Source organism: Dasypus novemcinctus, chromosome 23, assembly GCF_030445035.2.
Source record: "Dasypus novemcinctus isolate mDasNov1 chromosome 23, mDasNov1.1.hap2, whole genome shotgun sequence".
Lineage (NCBI taxonomy): Eukaryota > Metazoa > Chordata > Mammalia > Cingulata > Dasypodidae > Dasypus > Dasypus novemcinctus.
Window position 1 is genome coordinate 70362892 of NC_080695.1, and position 23231 is coordinate 70386122.

Sequence of the window (23231 nt, forward strand, 5' to 3'; positions counted from 1 at the left end):
CCATCTAATGAATTTTCTCATCAATTTACTGTACTTTGCAGCTCCAAAACTTCTGTTTGGTTCCTTTTTTAAATTTCTTTATTTTTTTTTCTTTAAAGATTTATTTTATTTATTTCTCTCCCCTTCCCCACCCCCCAGTTGTCTGTTCTCTATGTCCATTTGCTGCATGTTCTTGTTTTTGTCTGCTTCTGTTTTTGTCAGCAGCACCAGGAATCTGTGTTTCTTTTTGTTGCGTCATCTTGTGTCAGCTCTCTGTGTGTGCGGCACCATTTCTGGGCAGGCTGCGCTTTCTTTCGTGCTGGGTGGCTCTCCTTAGGGGGCACACTCCTCACGCTTGGGGCTTCCCTGTGCAGGGGACACCCCTGCATGGCACAGCACTCCTTGCACGCATCAGCGCTGCATGTGGGCCAGCTCCACACGGGTCTAGGAGAGAAATAAATAAAAAATAAATCTTTTTAAACAAACAAACAAACAAAAAATAGTTGTTCTGGTGGAGGGATTGATTGCTGGAACTTCCTACTCTGCAATCTTCCCACAATCCTCTTCTGCTTTCATTGAACTTTGAGTACTTCCTTATTTTTTGGGACAACAAAATGTCCTTGACTTCCCCTGTCATTTCCTGTCCCAGGCCTGGAATCAGACATTTCTCTAGGGAATCCTATTTTCTTTTAGTAGGGAATGGTATTTAGAAACCAAGATCCCAGTGTTATGGGTGCTCATTGATACTGGGTTGTGATTGATTACAGGTTTTCTTGGATCACTTAAAATTTACAGGACAGTTGCAAAATTAATACAAAACTCATACAGAGACCTACACACACACACACACACACACACATCAGTTTTTAACATTTTGCTGCATCTGCTCCATCTATTGCAGACCTGCGAGCTGAAGTATGGCAAGCAGATTGACCTGAACACAGTGGACCCGAAGAAGCTCCAAATTAAAGAGTCAAAGATCCTGGACGACTGGGGGGAGACATGCAAAGATTGTGCAGAGAAGTCGGATTACATCTGGAAGATTAATGAACTGCTGCCTAAATATGCCCCCAAGGCAGCCAGTTCTCAGACTGGTTTGTAATTTGCCTGATCACTGCTGTACCTGATGGGAAAAAAACAGTTCATCTGTCTCTTCCCAAACAGCCTTTTTGTAATTTATTTTTTAAGTGCGCTCCTGACAATGTCAGGTGTGAAACCTGGAGCTTGCCCAATGATGATGACTCAACAGTGCTCCCATTGTGGGATTCACTTGGTTCTGTTGCTGGTTTACTCTAGGACTTCAAAGTGTGTCAGGGCTATATTTTCTTCTTATTTTTTTTTTAAAGATTACGTTAAAAAATATATGAGATCCCCATATACCCCCTCACCCCCTCACCCCACTCCTCCCACATCAACAAGAGATATTTTTATTAAAGGAAAAAAAATCTATCTATCTATCTAATCTCCCTCTGTCTATTTCTAAATATGTGAGAGTAGGTTGCATACATCATACTCTTTGATCAGTTAATACTGCCATGTACATTTAAGACATTCACTTTTTTTTCCTTTGTAATAATTTTATTTTTTTCTTATTGTGTTAACTTTAATTTTCCATAGCACCTTGGCAATGTTGACAACAAAAATACAAATACAAGGATGTACTCAATTTTAATATTTTATGCATGAGCATACGTCACACCACTTTGAGGCAGACAGTTTTGACAAAAGGAATAAACACAAGCAATGGACAAAATAGAAATCAGATAACTGGTTGTTCAGACCCCCACCCCCAAACATTTCAGAGATGTCACTCAAGGGACATCTGAATCAGGTAAAAATAAACACAGATGTGGAAACTTCTTTACATATACTATCCAGTGTCTTGTGGTGCAAAACTGAGAACAAAGCCATTTTATACACAGTTTGTTGATAGCTAAGTTGCACTTTTAGAAACTCTGCTCAAAGATTAATTTTAAAAGTTCTCAGATTTCAAAAATTAACTTCAAGTTATTTCATAATCAAATGACTTTTAAAAGATTTATTCTCAACTATACCTGAAAAGAATTTGTCCTTCAACTTAAAATGTCCTCAATTCAGATAATGAAAACTGAAATGTCTATGTATGTTCTTGGAGGTTCACACTAAGTACATATCATACACAAAATAGTTCAAAGTTAAATTAATGGCAAGTAAATTATAAATAATTTTAAAAATCAGGGAGAACCCCATTGCATATTATAATTAAGAATTTATAAAAACTCATCAAGAGGCAATATATTGCTCTCCTTGTTGGGCTTTATCTTTTCTGTAAATGAACTGGCAGTTCTTTTATGTGCTAATATATATTGCCAACACAAATATCAGAGACTTAACCCAGTGTTGTTCAACTGTGTCAAAGTAAAACCACTGTGTCAAAGCTAAACAACTAAATATTAAGGCCATAACTAATAAAACTAGAGAACATGTTCAGTAACTTTTTTTATTTATTTTTTATTTTTTATTTTTTATTTTTTTTAAAGATTTATTTACTTATTTATTTAATTCCCCTCCCCCGGTTGTCTGTTTTCTGTGTCTTTTTGCTGCGTCTTGTTTCTTTGTCCGCTTCTGTTGTCGTCAGCGGCACGGGAAGTGTGGGCGGCGCCATTCCTCGGGCAGGCTGCTCCCTCCTTTGCGCTGGGCGGCTCTCCTTATGGGTGCACTCCTTGCGCGTGGGGCTCCCCTACGCGGGGGACACCCCTACGCGGGGGACACCCCTGTGTAGCACGGCACTCCTTGCGCGCATCAGCACTGCGCATGGGCCAGCTCCACACGGGTCAAGGAGGCCCGGGGCATGAACCGCGGACCTCCCATGTGGTAGACGGACGCCCTAACCACTGGGCCAAAGTTCGTTTCCCTCAGTAACTTTTTTTAAAAGATTTATTTTATTTCTCCCAACCACCTTGTTGTTTTTCACTTGCTGTGTCTGTTCTCTTTCCTTGATTCTTTCGGAGGCCCGGCAGCCAAACCCAGGACTTCTGATGTGGGAGGGAGGTGCCTAATTGCTGGCACCGTATCTGCTCCCTGCTTTGTTGTGGCTCTGGTTCTGTGTTTCCTTCTCACGTCTCTTGTTGCGTCAGCTTGCTGTGACGGCCTGTCGTGTCAGCTTGCTGTCGCCTGTAGGAGGCACCAGGAACCTCTGCTCCCTGCTTTGTTGTGTCTCTCATCATGCTTTTTCCTCTTGTGTCTCTTGTGTCAGCTCTCCGTGCCTGCCCATTACGCCAGCTCACTGTCTTTAGGAGGCCCGGGATCCAAACCAGCAACCTCCCATGTGGTAGGTGGGAGCCCAGTCGCCTGAGCCACATCCACTTCCCCTTCAGTAACTTTTAAGTACTGTTTTCTAGCAGCTATGTACAGCAAGGGAAACAGAGAGAGATTGAGCGGTGAAGAATTTTCTAATATGTATGTCTGGTTTTTTTTGTTTACTATTGCTATTATTATTGAAATAATGAAAATGCCCTAATAATGATTGAAGTGATGAATGCACAGCTGTGTGATTATACCAAATACCATTGATTGTACACTTTGGATGAATTGTATGCTTTATTAATATGTATCAATAAAATTGATTTTTTTAAAGTACTATTTTCTGCTCCTGCAATATCCTTGTTCTCTTCCACACTAATAAAGATCCCAACATTCCATCATTAAGCTTTCTACAAAGTCAACCCGGTTACTTGGAAAAAAAAAGTGTAAAACAATATGCAAGCTACCTTAATTTGAGGAATCAAATATATATAAAAATTCTGCATATCATTTGATCACATACAAATTGAGCACATAAAACAACAAGCCCATATCACTGAAAGATTTGATCTTCTTCCAAAATCCACTTGAAAAGCATTTAGATGGATCACAATTTTGAATGCTAGTTCATGTCCTAGGACATTCACTTTTTTCTTTTTTTGAGGCACCGAGGGCTGGGGAATGAACTTGGAACCTTATATGTGGGAAGCCAGTGCTCAACCAGTGGGACCTCTGACGTGGGAAGCAGGCGCTCAGCCACTTGAGCCACATCTGCTCCCCAGGGCATTCCCTTTTGTAAACACCTTAAGTACAGTTATCAAGTTCAAGAAATTTAACATTGATATAGAGCATACAGTCTATATTCCACAGCTCACTTGTTTTATTTTTATTTTTTTAAAGATTCCTTTATTTATTTCCAACCCTCCACCCCCCACCCCACCCCATCTCACCCCACCCCAGTTTGTGCTCTCTATCTGCTATCTGTGTCCATTTGCTGTGTGCTCTCTGTGTCTGCTCATCTCCTTTAGGACACACAGGGAACTGAACCTGGGACCTCCCTTGTGGGAGAGAGGCGCTCAATCACTTGAGCCACATCTTCTTCCCCACCCTAACTTTTAAAACAACAGACTAATTTCTCTCGCTGCCTTCAGGGCTCCTTCCCCTACCATTTTCTCCACCCTGCTGATGGAGTGACTCAAGTGATTCCCCTTCAGTAGACTTGTTCTTCATGGGCATACCTTCACATTTCCCTGCATCAGATCTGTTTGGGAACCTCCTCCCCTACCTCAAGTAGTGCTGGTGATAATGTCCATCACAGGATGCCCACCAACCATGGGTTGGGTTGATAACATGGACTGACAGGAAGATCCCACTGTCCCAACCAGAATAGTTGGTCAGGTTTGGACACATGACTCAAACAAGATTAATAATAGCCTTCTTTGGAGTTAATAAACATAGATAGAAGTTCTATTTGCCCTGTGATTTTGGAGCTACTGGTGGCCATTTTGCCTGCCACATGGAGAGAAATAATCAGCAGAAGGAAGTCAAACAGAAGCAGAGTTGAGAGACAGAGAATAACAGGGTCCTGATATCATTATTTGGACCACTGAATCTAGACCCGACTACAACACATAGTCTGTGTAAGCAGGCATTGTGGGCTTTGCAGTAACATAAACCAATAGAGTCCATTTCTCCTTAAGCTAATACGAGTGGGTTTTCTATTACTTGCAAACAAATGTCTTAGTTCAGTGACTATGCTTTTTGCCCCTCCCTCCAGATATTTAATAATTAACATGTAGGTTTTCTCCTTTTTACCAAGTTTTGGAGGTACAAGGGGAAGAACTTGATGTCAGCTAATGTGTGTCTGATACATACATGAAGGTTCATTATAACCCTAAGGTCCATATCATGAGTTACTGGGAGCAGGTGGATACTATTAAGATTCCACTGCATGAATGAGGAACACCCTGCTTATAAATTTTTTTTAAAGTGGAAGTTTAGTTAGAGGAACACTCCCATGCAGAGGACAATTTTCAGGGATGCAACTGCACCTCTGACTCAGGTGCATGGTTTTTATGAGTAATTCCTTACCGTTATCCAGTCAGGAAAGTGAGCTTTACAATGCATAAGATCAAATGTTTTATGGGCACCTTAAAGCCAAATCTTGCCTTCTGAACAACTATGGAGGAAAATTTTTGAAGCATGATACCTACTGGACTCAAGAATTCTCTTCTTCATTGGAATATCCATGGTCCACCAATTTATAAATGGATTCAGCAAGGGTTCCTATTTCTACCTATTTTACCCCTAAATCAAAACATAGAAAAAAGAATGTGTGATCTGTCCCCTTTCTAAAATCACTATTGACAAATGAAGATAAGCATATGATGCTACTTTGAAACAGTATTTTTCAAGAGCACAGATGGTTGAACAAAGAACAAAAGATATAAATTTAATTTAATACTTTTACCCTCTACCTCATGTACAAGGTCCTAGCCCAATGCACTGATGAAGTGAGGGGTCATGATGTGTATAACTTAAATTACCTCATCTTTTAAAAAAAAGATTTATTCTGCCCATCTATTCACATACACACCCCTTCATTGTTTGCACTTGCTGTGTCCATTTGCTGTATGCTTGTCTTCTCTTTAGGAGGTGCTAGAAACTGAACATGGACCTCCCATGTGGGAGAGGTGTGCCCAATTGCTTGAGCCACCTCCACTCCTGATTTATTGTGTCTCTCATTATGTTTCCTCTTTCTGTCTCCTTGTTGCATCTGCTCACCACTGCATCAGCCTGCTGCCCTGCTTTTCTTCTCCAAGAGGCATGGGGAACTGAACCCCGGACCTCCCATGTGGTAGGCAGGAGCCCAATCACTTGAGCCACATCTGCTTCCCCTCATTTAGCCTTAATAACTCTACCAAATGAATATTATTTCTCCACTCTACAGATGGTGAGATTTTGTGTTTCAATGAAGTTTAGCAGCTTTCCCAAGGTCACACAGGTGATAATGGGGGATCTAAGAATCCAAAAATCCACACAGATCCTCTACAGCTTTATGTGTTTTTCCTAAAAATGATACACGAGGTTGGGTGAAGGATAAGACATAGGATTGTGAGTTTTCTCTAGCAGAGCGTTCCTTCCAAAGATTACCTCCAAGGTGGCATCGTTTCCAGTGTTTGGTATGGAAGGACTGAAGCAGGAATTACATGACTTGGATGGCAGGTCCTTATTTACAGCATTGGACCCAAAAGCCCAAGGAGGAGAAGGGACAATTGCTCTCTGCTTGTCTCTAATGAGGCTACCAGGGAATAGGACCCTAGAGACCAAGGAGGCTCCCGTAAAGGGCTTGCCCTGTGGTTCCCTCAAGCATCCTTCCTGCACGTAGGGCGGGATCCTCCAGCTCCTCATTCCTGCAGACTTAACTGAAAAGCCCAAAGACGATCCCGCTCATTGAGACCAAGAACCTCTGGCCAGGTCTGAAGACGTCAAGGGAGCCTGACACTCCTGCTGCCATCGAGGACAGCAGTTCTTCCTGCTGAGAGTCAGACCAGGGGGCTTCATGAATAAATGCTTGTTAGGAGGCGAAGCCTTGAGGGGGCTCCTCACCACGTCTTTCTTTCAGGTGGAGCTACAGGAACAATTCTGAACTCATCATCTGTGCCCTGAAATCACCCTGCACTGACCAGGGAAGGTCCTGCCTGTGTGCTGATGAGTCCCTTAACTCTGGGTAACACCAACGGGCGTTTATCAATTGGTGCAACCAGCTGAGCCTCTCATACCTTTGGGTCATTTCCATTTTATTCTCCCTGTTTGACCAGGGAGCTCAGGAGACACAGCCCAGAAGGCCTGACCCAGACTTCCTGAGAGTGCCTGCAAGCGGCAGCCGAGGACGGCGGCATCAGCAGCGGTGGCCTTATCATCATCACCTGGGGGCAGCTGTGGAGTGATTGCCGAGATAATGCTCAGAGCACACATGTTAAGAGTGTGACCATTTTAATCTTCTTTCATCAGTTGTAACAAAGGTACCACAATAGGGGGTATATGGAAACGCTGGGATTTTCACATAATTTTTCTGTAAACTTACAACTTCTTTAATTTAAAAATTTAATAATAAAAAGGAGATTTTAAAAAATGGTATGTGTGACATATCCAGATCGGAAAACAAAAGTGAAATTCAGAGACATTAAAAACTTTCTTCACAGCAATACCACTTAGGATATTGATGACATGAGCCCCCTGGATTGAATGTCAGTCTCCATGGTAACCTTTTGCATAGATGTTCTCCAGTATTCATTAGGAATATGAAAGTCTATTAATTTTCTTATATTTGTAGTGTTTGATAACATTTACTTTGTAAGAATACATAGTGAAGGTAAAAAGTTCAATCAGTACAGAAGAATCAGAAAAAAACACTGTCATCACTTGCCTGAGTGTCCTGTACACAAAAGCACTTGTATTTATTCTTTTCGTGAAGTAATGGAGACTTGAAAGAGGTCTGGTTGCTAAATGAAACATACAGGAAGGAAAATTCTAGTACTTTACATATATCACGTAGTCTTTCCCTTGTAACCTTCTAAATTATCCCATCGTAGTCATAATTTTCCATGCTATTGAATCTACCAGGCTTTGTCTACATTTGGACTAGACCCCTGAACCCATGAACGGGGCCAACCAGTCTAGTGTCTCCGAGTTCCTCCTCCTGGGTCTCTCCAGGAAGCCCCAGCAGCAGCAGCTCCTCTTTGTGCTCTTCCTGAGCATGTACCTGGCCACGGTCCTGGGGAACCTGCTCATCATCCTGGCCATCAGCGCAGACTCCCGCCTGCACACCCCCATGTACTTCTTCCTTTGCAACCTGTCCTTCGTGGATGGCTGCTTCTCCTCCACCACAGTCCCCAAGATGCTGGCCAATCACATACTTGGGATTCAGACCATCTCCTTCCCTGGGTGTCTCACGCAGATGTATTTTGTTTTCATGTTTGTGGACATGGACAATTTCCTCCTGGCTGTGATGGCCTATGACCGCTTTGTTGCTGTATGCCACCCCTTACACTACTCAACAAAGATGTCCCATCAGCTCTGTGCTCTGCTGGTCATTGGGTCCTGGGTCACAGCCAACCTGAATGTCCTATTGCATACCCTGTTGATGGCTCAACTCTTGTTCTGTGCAGAAAACATCATCCCCCACTTCTTCTGTGATATTACCCCTCTTCTGAAACTCTCCTGCTCTGACACACAGCTCAACGAGATGATGATTCTCACTGAGGGTGCCCTGATAATGATCACCCCGTTTGTTTGCATCCTGGCTTCGTATATCAGTATCACCCGTGCTGTTCTGAGAGTCCCGTCCACAAAGGGAAAATGGAAAGCCTTCTCCACCTGTGGCTCCCACCTCGCTGTGGTTTCCCTCTTCTATGGCACCATCATTGCTGTGTACTTCAACCCTTCATCCTCGCACTCAGCTGAGAAAGACCCTGCAGCGACTGTGCTGTACACAGTGGTCACGCCCATGCTGAACCCCTTCATCTACAGCCTGAGGAACAGGGACCTGAAAGGGGCTCTGAGAAAAGTGATGGGCAGGAAGAGGTTTTCTGTCTGGTGAAAGAACCAAAGCTCATATTCACGCCTAAAAAAATGTGTAACTCACTAGTTAAGCATGACATAGCAGTTACTTTTTGAAAGGCAGTGTGGAAACAAATATATTGCTCTCTGTTCTAGGGGCAGGTAGAAATAGATTCTTATTTATCTATTATTAAACTCTGATTTGCCTGTGACCTTGCTCTATAAAGCGAGTAATGAGACTTCCTTTAAATCCATAAAGTTTTTTCTTTTTTTTAAAATTTTCTTCCAATTTGTTATTCACTAACTTTTTAATTCTTTTACAACCAAGTCAAATTTTCCCTTTTTAAGTGGTCTGTTTGGAAGGATACATGCTACAAATATTTCTAAATAATAAAATCACCTGGGGGGGGGCTTTTATTTATTTTATTTATTTCTCTCCCCTTTCCCCTGTTGTCTGCCCTCTGTGTCCATTCGCTGTGTATTCTTTTGTGTCCGCTTGTATTCTTGTCAGTGGCACTGGGAAACTGCGTCTTTTTTGTTGTTGTTGTGTCATCTTGCTGAGTCAGTTCTCAATGTGTGTGGCGCCACTCCTGGGCAGGCTGCGCTTTTATTGCGTGGGGTGGCTCTCCTACGGGGCGCACTCCTTGTGTGTGGGGCTCCCCTATGCGGGGAATACCACTGTGTGGTACAGTACTCCTTGAGCACGGCAGCACTGCACGTGAGCCACCTCACTACGTGGGGCAGGAGGCCCTGGGTTTGAACCCTGGACTTCCCATGAGGTAGGCGGACGCTCTATCTGTTGAGCCAAATCCACTTCCCAAACTGGGGGGCTTTAAAACACACTGATATCTAGGTCCCAGCATTGACTAAATAAATCAGGATCTCCAGGTATGGGGGCCCAATGCTGATACTTTTAATAATTATCAGCTGATTGTAATGTGCTGTTGGGTCAAGGAAAACTGGTCTACCTTATACTCCTCCATAAGTCCTTCTAGATGGTCAATCTAAAAGGCTGAGTCTCAAAAATTATCTCAAAATTATATGGACACTCAGACTAAAAGAATAGCAGAGTGAAATGTGAGGCCAAGTAATGTGGATAATAATATTTCACATGAGAATCAGAGGCCCTGGTCTGCCTTCTCACCAGGCTATAGCAACAAGTCATCAGGAAGTACAGAATCAGGGAAGCGAACTTGGCTCAGTGGTTAGGGCATCTGCCTACCACATGGGAGGTCTGCGGTTCAAACCCCAGGCCTCCTTGACCCATGTGGAGCTGGCCCATGCACAGTGCTGATGCACACAAGGAGTGCCCCACCATTCAGGGATGTCCTCCATGTAGGGGAGCCCCACACGCAAGGAGTGCGCCCCATAAGGAGAGCCGCCCAGCGGGAAAGAAAGTGCAACCTGCCTAAGTATGGCGCCACCCACATGGAGAGCTGACGCAGCAAGATGATGCAACAAAAAGAAACACAGATTCCTGTGCCGCTGACAACAACAAAAGCGGACAAAGAAGACGCAGCAAATAGACACAGAACAAACAACCAGGGTGGGGAAGGAGGAATAAATAAAAATAAATCTTAAAAAAAAAAAGATTACAGAGTCATGGAAACCCTTCACAATCATCCCCTGACTTCTGACCTTGGGGCTGGTTCAGCCATGATCATGTCTTTGTTATATGGGAAACAAACCAGTACTCGCTACTCCCTTTGCCCAGACTCGCCTGCTCTCATCTTGAGTGAGCAGCCCCCTCCCCATCCACACCATCAAGAAATAAGACCAAGGTCACCTCCCCTCCTCCATGAAGCCTCCCTGTTTCCCTCTTCTGGGTTCTCACTGCTCTATTTTTCTTTGGTTCAGAGTACATTGCAGTATAATCACCTGCCTGTCCTCCCTCCATCAGGATTTCCACAGATCAGGAGAGTCCCCAGACCCACATACACATACCATGCAACCTGTATCCCCAGTTTCCTGCACTGCTCCTGGGTCAAGAGTGATCATCAACTAGATTGAAGGGGAGAAATAACTACAGTGTTGTACACAGGGTGACACCATGTGAAGCCTTCACTTTTCTTATTTTTTTAAAAAAGATTTATTTATTTCTCTCCCTACCCCGCACCCCCCATTGTCTGCTCTCTGTGTCCATTCACTGTGTGTTCTTCTGTGTCTGCTTGCATTCTTGTCAGCAGCACCAGGAATCTGGGTTTCCTTTTGTTACATCATCTTGCTGCGTCAGCTCTCCGTGTGTGCATCGCCACTCCTGGGCGGACTGTGCTTTTATCACGTGGGGCGGTTCTCCTTGCAGGGCACACTCCTTGCTCGTGGGGCACCCTTATGCAGGGGACACCCTTATGCAGCACTGTGTGTGGGCCAGCTCACCACACGAGCCAGGAGGCCCTAGGGTATTGAACCCTGGACCTTCCATATGGTAGGTGGATGCTCTATCATTTGAGCCACATCTGCTTCCCCACTTTTCATTTTGAAGAGAAGGATTTATTTTAAAATTTGCTATTGAAAAGGTAACATTCTATAGAAGGCCAGATATCATAAAGAAGAAAATCAAAATAGCCTATGATCTTGCCACTCAAGATAATGACAATTGTATATATATGAATATATTTTATAAAAGTTGGCCACTGTCAGCTGATTTAAGGGGAAAAAATATTTGGAAATCACATATCCAATAAGGGTTTAATATCCATGATATATAAAGAGATGCTACAACTCAACATTAAAAAGAGAATCGACACAATTTAAAAAATGGGCAAAGGACTCGAGTAGACATTTGTCCAAAGAAGAAATACAAGTAGTGAAAAAACACATGAAAAAAAAAGTTCAAAATCAATAGCAATTAGGGAACTGCAAATTAAAGCTGCCCTGAGATATAATTTCACACATATTAGAATGACTACTATTTATGAATGGAAATTTGCAAACAGATATTCATAGCAGTGCTATTCACAATTGCCAAAAGATGGAACAACCCAGGTGTTCCTCTAGCGATGACTGGATAAACAAACTGTGGTGTATACATATGATGGAGTATTAATCACCCGTAAGAAGAAATGAAGTCGTGAAACAATGACAACACGGATGAACCTGGAGGACATTATATTGAGTCAAGCAAGCCAGACACAAAAGGAAAAATACTGTATAATTGTGCTATTATGAACTAAATTTATAGTGTAAACTCATGGAGTTAATAACTAGAATATAGGACACCAGAAAATAGAATGAGGTTAAAGAATGGAAAGTTGAGGGTTCATCTGTACAGAATTGGTACAAAGGTTGTTTGTAAATCTTTGGAAATGAATAGAAATCAGTGAAAGCACATCATAGTGTATGTAACTAGTAGTGCTAATATACAGGTATGACAGTGGTTGAAAGGGAGAAATCTAAAGTCATGTATGTTACTAGAACGAAAGCTAAAAACTGTAACAGACTGTACAGCATAGTGAAACCTTGTGTGAAATATGAAAATGTGTAATATTGCACATAAAAGACTGTATTTCTTTGAAACTGGAAAATGTACATTAATGCTACAAGATGTTAATATCAGACAAAAATGCAACCAAAGCAAAACTATGGACAGTAGTGTATAGTAATGTAATAATAATCTTCCATTAAGGGTAACAAAAGTAAAGGAAGTATACTAAGTGAAAGAAACAAACAAACAAAAAAAGGTGGTAAGGGGTAGAGGTTTTTCTGTCTGTATTTATGTACTCCTATTTATTTTTGGAATAATGAAAATGCTCTAATAATGACTGAAGAGATGAAAGCACAGCTATGTGATTACATCAGATAGTATTGACTGTGCACTTTAGATGGATTGTTTGCTTTATTAATATGTATTAATATCTACAAAAATTATTTTTTAAAAAGTTGGCTGCTGTCTATGCATATAATTTGTATCCTGATTTTTCTACTTCCTTCTTCCTATGTCAGTAAATATCCTAGAAATTTGGATTTTTTTTAGGAGGTAGAGATTGCACCCAGGACCTCATCCATGCAAAGCACATGCTCAACCACTGAGCTACACCCGTTCCTCTAGAAATTTGGCATTACTGTCTGCAAAATATTTCATCACATGAATGTAATATAATTTATCCTTTGCCCAACACTTTTAAATATTTCTCTATTGTAAATAATGCTGCTGCATACTTCCTTGAGTGCGAATCTTTGTTGCATCGTCAATTACTGCCACAGGTAATCTGTGTGACCTACTTCTCTGGTAGGAGTGGAAACTGAGGTCACCTTTCCTTGATTTCTTCATTATTCCCACCTGCCATTACTAGCAGGGGATCTAGTACCTCCTTCCTGATGACAAAGCTCCCTTAGTCCAAAGGAGCCAGCCAGTCCTGCTTTCCCTGCCGGGTGGAGAAAGAAACCTGGAGGTTGAACGGGACCACTGGCATGATTGAGTTGCTAGCACACAGTGTGACTTTGAACCTGATCTTGCTTGTTCTGCGGTAAGCCTGTTTGCTGCAGCTCTGGAGGCTGTGTCCCACATCCCTGTGGGTCCACCCTGGGGCTCACCTTTGGCTCCCAAGGCCCAGCGCCCTGAGCTCCATCCACTGGATTCTCCTTTCAAGCCTGACTCACGGCCTTGGTGGCTACTGCCTTCGAGATCCCCTCTAGGCCCTTGGGGTCTTTTATGTGGAGTGGACTTCGATCAGTTTTTTCAAAGTTATACCAATATCTGTAAAGTAGAATTCAAATAAATGTACATGAAAATTACAACATTCAAATACTTAATAACCTTAATTATTTTATTTACTTGGTCTGTAATGTCTAATAATATTTCAAGAGTTTTTCCTGTATGTTAATAGCTTTTACTCTTCGAATTGATGTTGGGTTATGGAAAGGATAGAGTTTTGTGAATTTTATATATTCATGATGGATTGTATGTTTTGTTAAGAGGGGAATCACTGTATTTTTAATCCTTTTTACCTCTTAAAGTCTACTTGTTTAATATTAATACCTCCGTCTTTGCTCTCTGTAGGCTTGAGTTTGCTCACTCTCTCAGACTCTCTGAAACAATTCACTTGTATGAGAGTTCTTTTCCTCAGTGTCAGGATCTTTTTTTAATGCTTCTTGCAAGTGAAAAAAATTAGCATACCACCCTACACCTAGAAAAAGTAGTCTAAATGAATTCCTGCAATTCCCCTTCCACATCTTAAAACAAACATTAATAAAACTCTGTGACTATAAAATTAATACAGGCCTTTTCTGAATATTTCTGTACATTTTGTGAACAGTGGCACTGACAGCCTTCTTTCTATACTATCTCTATTGAATGCTTGTAGCAAGCAGCCTTGGAAGATGTAAATGGCATATCTTTCCAAAGAAAGGTCAGATTTTTTCACTGTCCAGTATAATAAAGATAAAGTCACCCTCTGGAGAAAAAGTCAGACAGAATTTCTCTCCATTATTAACTATTCACATTCTCTAGGCTCAGAGATTCTTTCCTAAAACACAACCCACTGTGTATGAGGGATCATTTTACCTGATTCACATTGTTCTGTGGGAATTGGGGTTTTGGAAACTGGCATTAATGCTGATACTCTAAATACTGATACTGCTGTGAGTAATAAACTGTCCTTTGTCTCTGACCCAGGAGACTTGCATTTTCTGCCACCCTCCATGAGACCAGCTGGAAGCTTTCTAACTTGCAAGTGGGGTAAAATCCTACTATTCACAGTTCTTGACAATGCTCATTGAAGAAACTTTATATAAATGCAGAAAGTTATAAATAAAAAATAAAAATATCTAGGAATGCTGTCAATTAGCAAAAACCACTAGATACACCTTTGTTTACTTTTCCCCAGTCTTCTCCTTTTGCCCAAATATTTATAATCCTGTATTGTATAATATGGATTTATTCTATATAAAATGTGGTATGATGATTTTTTGGTTAACATTCATTATGTAAGATTTTTACTTATGTTTTTTAAATTTCTTCAAAACTTTTCTGTGTGTTTAGATAAAAGCAATAACAAACAATTACATAGCATATCTGGAGAGAAAAGAAATAATCATATTACACACTTGTCTGTGTAATATAACTTGTCTGAATTTACAAAATTGAGATTATTCTGTATTCTGAATATTTTTGTGTCCTATTTTTTTCATTTAACATTTTAATTGAAACAATACTATTATAAGCCATGTTGACTAACCAAAACACACATAATAAACCACTAGGCATATTGCATCACCATATTATTAAATATTTATTGTTTTCTTTAAAAATAATTTTGCAAAATATAATTGATACTATCTAGCTTTTTCTTTGATTTCTTTTTTTTTTTTTTCCAGCTTTGTGGGTGTTTTTATTGGAGCAGAGGAGATGGGGCTTCTAGTCCTCCTGGAATAGTTTTTGCAACTTTTTCTTCTTGGAGCTGCTCTTACTGCTGGCAGCCTCCTCAGGGCTGCGCTGGCAGGCTCCTCCTGCGAGGAAAGCTTCCTCTTTTTCTTGGAGGTTTTCCTGCTGTTGGCTGCCTCTTCCACATCGCTAACTGTCTCCACTTTGGGCAGAGACGTCTTCCTCTTGGGGACACTTGGGCTGCCAGCGGTCTCTTCAGGATCACCACTAACCAGCTCCTCCTGGGGCTTTTTCTTGTTGGGTTTGGAGTAAGAGGCAGACGAGTCTTCCATTCCGTTCTCCTGAGGCACCTCCTGAAGCTTCTTTTTCTTCTTTTTGGGTTTCTCAGTTGCCTCTTCACACTCTTCTGGAGTACTGCTGTTGTTTTCTGAAGATGTCAGTGCAAGTGCAGCCAGCCGCTTCTTTTCCTTCTTCAACCGTTTCTTCTCCTGTTTTTCCAGTTCCTAGTAATCCTGCTGCTGCTTCCTCTGCCTGATCAAAGAGAAATGCTGACAAGTCTCTGAAGACGTTTGGCTTGCTAGGCCTCCTTCCTGGCCTTATTGGATTAGGCTCATTAAACCAGTTTTTTGCCCCTACTTTCAAGGTCAGGCTAAGACAGCTCCTCACCTCCAGTTTACTTGACTTCTGTTACACCTGCACTGCCTGCCACTTGGTTCCTGTGGTAGATTAGATTATGAATCTCGCTCTTTCACTCCTTTGTAATATCATTACCTCACCACACCCTTTCCATGGCCTCATGGTGGATGGTGTGCCTTTCCCTGCCTCTTGACATTGGGATTGGCTGCATGGAAATCCTTTGGGCAAAAGGATGTTAGTAAAGTTGACCTAAGGCAAGACTTCAAAACCACTTGCATGGCTGGATTTGCCCTCTTGAACTCCAGTGCCCCCCCAGGAGAACACACTTGGGGTTGCTGTGGCCCCTCCAGTCTAGGACCAGGAGGAACACAAAAACAACAGACACGAGCCCAACCCACAGCCTGGCACCAAGACCAGGTGACCCAGAGTCTGAAGTTCAGTCAACCTGTGAACCAATGAATGGGAGAAGAAATTATTGTTCTTCTAAGCCACGTAGGTTGGGGAGCCTTGTTGCATACCTACACTGTCTCTCTATGGGAATGTACTACTGATAAAATTCCTTTTTAAATTCAGGTCTTGGCTTCTGAGACACCATTTTCTTCTTTTTCCAGATTGTTTTCTGGCTCCCACTTTTGAAGGTCTCACTTGCTGCTCTGTCTTCTTCCTTTATCCCATTATATGTTTTTATTTTTTTCTCCCATGGGTTTTATTATTGGCCTTTTCCATGTCAGTATATTCTCTCTCTCTCTCTTTCTCTCTCTCTCTCTCTCTCTCTCTATCTATCTCCCCTCCCCAACAAGCACATCAACTCTCATATCTTTAAATAAATTTATAAGCTGATGACTTCTGAATTCATGTGCAGCAAGACTCTCCCCTACACTCAGGCCCAAAACATTCATCCTGGGCCCTTCCACCTGGACAGCCTAAAGAGCTTCAAACACAATGTTTCTAAATGAGACCTATCAACTCTGCACCATCCCTGCCAGCTCCAACACACACACAGTGAAACAAGATAATTTTCTCTACCTTCATTCCTGTCACAATGAAGAGCACCATCCATTCAGTCGCAGCAAAAATGTGGGCACCACCACAGACTTTGCTCACTCCCTATCACTAAATGCTGTACATTCTACGTCCTTAGTACTTCTCAAAATTGCTCTATGGGGAGTCGGGGTAGCTCAATGGTTGAGTGCCAGCTTCCCATATATGAGGTCCTGGGTTCAATCCCCAGACCTGGTACCTCAAAAAAAACAAAAACAGAAAGTTCCCTTTCTGACTCTTTTTCCTTGTTTGCATCACTCCTTAAAAATCTGATCATAGCATTTCCCTTAGTCAAGTCTACCCTCCTGGCCACAGCAATCTTTTAAGATTAATATCTGTTCATGTCATTCCTCTGATTATAATCTTTGAAGGGACTTCCACTGGCTCAGGAAAAAACCGAACTTCTTAATATGACTTATAGCAGACTGCCTATGTAATTTATCATCCAAATGAAGACACTTCCCAGAAGAAAGGAGTGAGGTATTAAAATTATGCATGGACAAAAAGATGCAAACCTGGACTGTTCTGGGAAACAAGAATGCAAATCACCCTATCCACAAGGCTACTATGATGTGGAATCTGTCTGTCTGTCTAGCTTTTCACTTCTCGCTCTACAGTGTCCACCTTAATTCCAGACATCCTGATTGTGTCTTCCTAAAGACAACAGGCTATTTAATGGATTTTATTACTTCTCTTTGTCATGAATGACTTCAGAGTCTCCCTTCACAAACACACACACACACACACACTTCCCTTTCCTGGAAACCACCTATTTATGTTTAAGAGTCAACTCAAGCCTTTCCTTACCCTCTGCACCCACCCCGAGTGGAGCAGGTTGCTCCTTGCTTTATGCGGCCTATGGGCCCCGAACAACTTTCCACAGCCTCTGTCCTCTTTGATACGTCTTCCACACACAAACCCCTGGAAGCAGGACTGGTACTCTCGTGGATGTCATAAAGCACCACTAAGATCCTTTTCCAGGAATGAAAGATTAATTCTTCCAGCTCCTGGGATGGTTGCTGGCAGAAGGCCCTCAGCTTTCAACCTTATCTGGATATTGCCACGTTGAAGAGAGCTGCTTAATCCAAGGTCACACCCCCTTCCCTGGGCAGCCTGTACACAGGGACAAATCAACGTTGGGGGTAAAATGCCTGCCCCCCCTTCCCCTAAATGAGCAACTCTGAGGTGCCATCTCAGCTTCAGAGCTCCCCATGATGTGAGCAAAGATTGCAGCAATCTTCTCTCTATGCCCAACCTCCTTCTTTCTTCTCCAGGTGATCCCAAGAGCCTGCCCTACAAAGCTCCCACAAGATAGTCTTCATTTCAGAAACCCCTTTCCCAAGAAAGGTAACCTTGGAAGTGAACTGTATTCATATTTATATACTCATCAACATGCTCTTACTGAATGAAAGAGTATCGGCTGAAGTTTGCCCACTGAAGAGATCATCAGAGGTAGTTAACAATTGGAAATGATTTTACTTCTTTTTGTATTTGTTTATTGTCTATATTCCCACATTTTTTCCTTGCCATATGTGGTGGGTTGTATTATGTACCCTGAGAAAAACAACAACACATGTTTTATTTTAATCCCAATCCTGTGGGTGTGAGTCCATTGAAATAGGACCTTTTCAAGGTATTATTTTTTATTAAGGTGTGCCAACTGAATGAGGATGGGTCTCAGTCCTATTCCGGGAGGCCTTATAGAGAAAGCCACAGTGAGGAGCTTCTTTGTCTTTGCTGCAAAAATATTGCAATATTAGAGGGTGGGGTAAGATGACGTCAGAGTAACAGCACCCACATCATTGCTCCTACAAAAAAAAAAACGGCTGAATGGGGACAAAATCCTGCCTGAGTGAGCTGTTTTGGGTACTCACAAAGCAGAAGGCTGCTGGACATTGACCCAGAGAGAGGGACAAAAAGAGTGCTAGCTCAAGGTAAAACCAGGGGTTTCCGCCCCTTCCCCAGGGCGAGAAGCTCCAGCTTTCCCAGAACCTCACCAGTCACACAGCCAAAGAAGAATAACTCCAAGAGTGGGAGGGTGCTGGCGAAGGGTGGAGCAGAGTCCTACGAGTGCAGGTTCAGTTATCTGCACCCCCCCTTTTCTGAGCTTTGAAGAGCATACCTTCTGGCTTGAGGAGAAACTGGGAAGAAGGACGAGGTGAATCTGCAGAGGCAGCCCAATTTACCTAATCTCTAGGGTTAGGTCTGGGAGAAGGTGGAGCCAGGCAATTAACTAATCCTGTGCAACACTCCTAAGGGAGGGGGACAGTAGGAAGTGCTTGGTTGGCTTCCAAGAGCATATTTAGGGTTCCTGGAAAGGTGTGGGTGCTCTCTCTCAAAGAGATTCAGAGTCATTATTTTCCATGGTGATTTGGTTCACCAGGTCCCATTTGAATTTTGGAGGGGAGCTCTCACATGGGCTTCCGACTGCCCTGAGAGAGAGGGAAGTGAGAAAGGGAGAAAGCGGGAAGGACAGATTCCTAATCAGTTTACTCAATTTCAAATAGTCAATCCTGCCCCTGGACGGGAACTTTTGAGGAGCAGGTTGACCCTGATGGAGGTTTTGGCTCAGTGGAGGAGTTTCAGCCTTGCATATGCAAGGTCTCTGGTTCAGTTTCCAGTTCCTCTCAGAGTAGTGACCCACTGAGATATTAGCTGATACTTGGAGACAGGGAAAACATAGACAGTATCCTTGTATTAGCTTCCCTTGGGTCTCTTATTTCCTTAAATTAGAGCTTAATAGGGAAGTCTGGTTTTGTTTTGTTTTTTATTGTTTGGTTGACTCCTTGCTTGAGGGCTTGTATTTTTTGCTTTTTGTTTTTGTTTTTTTGTTTTTGTTACCTTGTCTTTACTTCCTCTTTATCCTCCCACCCTTTTATTTTTTTTTTTTCAATTAGGTGCACCCGGCTTGTTTATTGTTTGCTGTACTTCCTCGTCCTTGATTTCCTCTTTTCTGTGTGTACTGATTTTGGCTACCAACCCTATCTCTTTTCCTTCCACCTTTCCACCTCCTGTTGTTGCTCTTACATTGCACCTCTCTTTGTTTAGCCCCAATTTTTTTAGCTCTTTATTTCTAACACTTCCATTCTGTTTTCTATCTTTTTATTAACTCTTTATGCTATTGTCCTTTCTTTTCTCTTTCCCTCTCTCCTGATCAACACTAGCCTTTTAATTCATACTATATTCTTCTCCATATTCAGTTTCCCATTTCATTGTAGGCACTCCACTTATTATTCCTATAACTATACGCTGCTTACATGAGTTTAAATTTATTCTCTGAAGTCTTATACGGTTCTTCTGCTAACATTTACTACCACTACTACTACTATACTTTTTCTTTTCTTACCTCTTTTGATCTCCCTGGCCCTAATCTTTTTACTTCAAGGTAATTTAGACAACAAGGGAATAGAATAAGAAGAACAAAGTGTCAAAGAGAAAACTTAACACACACACACAATAAGAGTACCTAAAAAAAACCTAGACTATAGGGAAAAGCTAATCAACTGAACAAACCCACCAAGATAAAATGATGACCAGACAGCAACAAAAACCTGCCAGTAATCAGGAAGACATGGCCCACTCCAATGGATAAATTAAAAACCAGGAAGAGGAGCAGAACATCAAACAACTAATCAAAGCTCTCCAAACAAATATCATGGACCAAATTAATGAAGTGAAAGAAGAGATTAAGGATATTAAGGAAACACTTGGAGAGCATACTGACAAAATTGTGCAAACAGAAAAGATAATGGATATGATAGTAATGAATGACACAATTCAAGAAATCAAAAATATACTCTCAGCAAATAACAGCAGATTTGAAGAAGCAGAGGAAAGAATTAGTGATGTGGAAGACAGTACATCTGAAATCAAACAGATTATAGAATTGATAGATAAAAAGATAGAAAAATCCTGCAGGGACTTAGGGATTTGAACGACAATGCAAAATGCACAAACATACACATTATAGGCATCCAAGAAGGAGAAGAGAAGGGAAAGGGGACAGAAGGGGTGATGGAGGAAATAATGCCTGAAAGTTTCCCAAACATATTGAAGGAGATGGATGTACATGTCCAGGAAGTGCAGCACACCCCAAACAGTATAAATCCCAACAGGCCTACCCCAAGACATATACTCATCAAATTATCCAGTGCTCAAGGCAAAGAGAAAATACTGAAGGTGGCAAGTGAAAAGGGAACCATCACATACAAGGGAAGCTCAATAAGATTAAGTGCTGATTTCTCATCTGATACCACGGAGGCAAGAAGGCAGTGATATGACATTGTCAAGGTACTAAAAGAAAAAAATTTCCAGCCAAGAGTACTCTATCCAGCAAAGCTGGCTTTCAAAAATGATGGAGAGTTCAAAATATTCACAAATAAAAAGAAACTAAGAGAATATGCCAATAAGAAACCTGTCCTTCAAGAAATAATAAAGGGAGTTCTGCAGGAGGAAAGAAAAAAACAGGAGAAGTCAAAGTTGGAGGACAGTGTAAGAACAACTAAAAAGACAAAAAGAAATAAAAACAACATATGACATACATAAATCTAAAGAAAATATGGCTAATATGAGTAATTCCACGAGAGTAATAATACTGAATGGATTAAACTCACCTGTTAAGAGACACAGATTGGCACAATGGATAAGGAAATACGACACATCTGTGTGTTGTCTACAAGAAACCCACCTTAGACCAAGGGATTCAAGGAGGTTGAAAGTGAATGGCTGGAAAACAATCTTACAAGCAAACAATAACCAAAAAAGGGCAGGAGTAGCTATATTAATATCAGACAAAATAGACTTTAAATGCAAAACTGCTTTGAGAGACAAAGATGGAAACTACATATTAGTAAAAGGGGTAATCTTTCAAGAAGAAAGAACAATCATAAACATTTATGCACCTAATCAGGATGCCTCAAAATATGTGAGACTAACACTGGAAAAACTAAATGGAGGAACAGATGCCTCTGCAATTATAGTGGGGCACTTTAATACACCATTATCACCATTAGACAGAATATCTCAACAGAGAATAAATAAAGAAACAAAGACTTTGAATATATTAGAGGATCTGGACCTAATAGACATACACAGAACACCACACCCAAGTACAACAGGATATACATTCTTCTCAAGCACACATGGATCATTCTCCAAGATAGACCACATGCAAGGCCACAGAGAAAGTCTCAATGAATTCAGAAAGATTGAAATCATGTGAAATAATTTCTCTGACCACAGTGGAATGAAGCTTGAAATCTGCAAGGGCCAGAGACCCAGATTAGGCACCAAGATATGGAAGTTAAGTAAGATTTTATGGGTCTCAAAAGAAATCAGTAACTACCTTGAAATGAATGAAAATGACAACACAACATATCAAAACTTATGGGATGCAGCAAAAGCTGCACTGAGAGGGAAATGCATAGCCATAAATTCATATATCATAAAAGAAGAAAGAGCTAAAATCAAAGACCTAACCGCACACTTGGAGGAATTAGGGAAAAAACAACAAACTGCAAAGTAAGAAGAAAGAAAGAAATAACAAAGAGCAGAGCAGAATTAAATGAAATAGAAAAGAAGAAAGCACTAGAAAAAATAAACAAAGCAAAGAGCTGATGTCACAGGAATGAAAGACTCACACACCAAAACTCATGCAGGGAGGGCTCCATCTGGTTTATTTCTCTTGCTTATATATTATGTATATAAGTATGAGAAATAAATGATTTAATAAATCATTTAACCATGCCCTTGCCAAGGTGGTGGAACTAATCCCCACATCTCCCCCTTTTCTTTTATGAGCAGGTGGTTTTATATAAGTAGCTGTATATACACAGTGGCCAGGTACTTATAGCATTGTGTGGTATGCTGCCATAGTTGGAAGAAGCATTGGCATCCTATAAATATAACAAAACAGAGACAAATCAATCCTCCTATTGTTGCCCACCATTTAAAATTTAGATTGGAAAACCATGTTGAAGGGTTCAGCCATTGTAACTGTTTAGCTAAGATTTTTGGTGTAGTTTGCTGAGTTTGATTTTTTAAGTTCCACAATTGCCACTCTAATTGGAGATGGAGAGCCTCTACTTCATCTGATATTTGAGTAGAGAAGGCACTTTGAAGGTGTTTTTTAAATTTGGTTCCAATTACGTTGGGTGTCATTCCATTTTAAAGGAGTGACACAAATGCTAGAATGCCTCCACTCAATTTCATTTATTAGTAGCCCTGCAGGAAGAACCCAGTATCCTCCTGTCTGTTGAATTGTTTGAGGATAATGGGGGCTCAGGATCTCACCAGGTGAAAGTAAATGGAGGTAGATCTCTTATATGGGCCCAATAGGGGTGATTAGCAGTTCAGGGGTTAAAAGACATAAGGATGAGCAATATGTTCATTTTCTGTGTTCCCACTTTGG

The 23231-nt window shown here is 41.4% G+C and overlaps 1 protein-coding gene and 1 non-coding gene across 2 annotated transcripts; one reads left to right on the forward strand and one right to left on the reverse strand.

Moving 5' to 3' along the window:
• Positions 1–7921: 7921 nt before the first annotated feature.
• Positions 7922–17480, forward strand: LOC101419919 (olfactory receptor 1F1-like). The gene is made up of 2 exons (XM_004475865.2): positions 7922–8830; positions 17418–17480. Exons 1-2 carry the CDS (start codon positions 7922–7924, stop codon positions 17478–17480), a joined length of 972 nt encoding a protein of 323 aa, XP_004475922.2.
• On the reverse strand, positions 15747–15816 carry LOC111759801 (small nucleolar RNA SNORD57). The gene has a single exon (XR_002793688.1). It is a non-coding gene; the product is annotated as a small nucleolar RNA SNORD57 (small nucleolar RNA).
• Positions 17481–23231: the final 5751 nt, after the last annotated feature.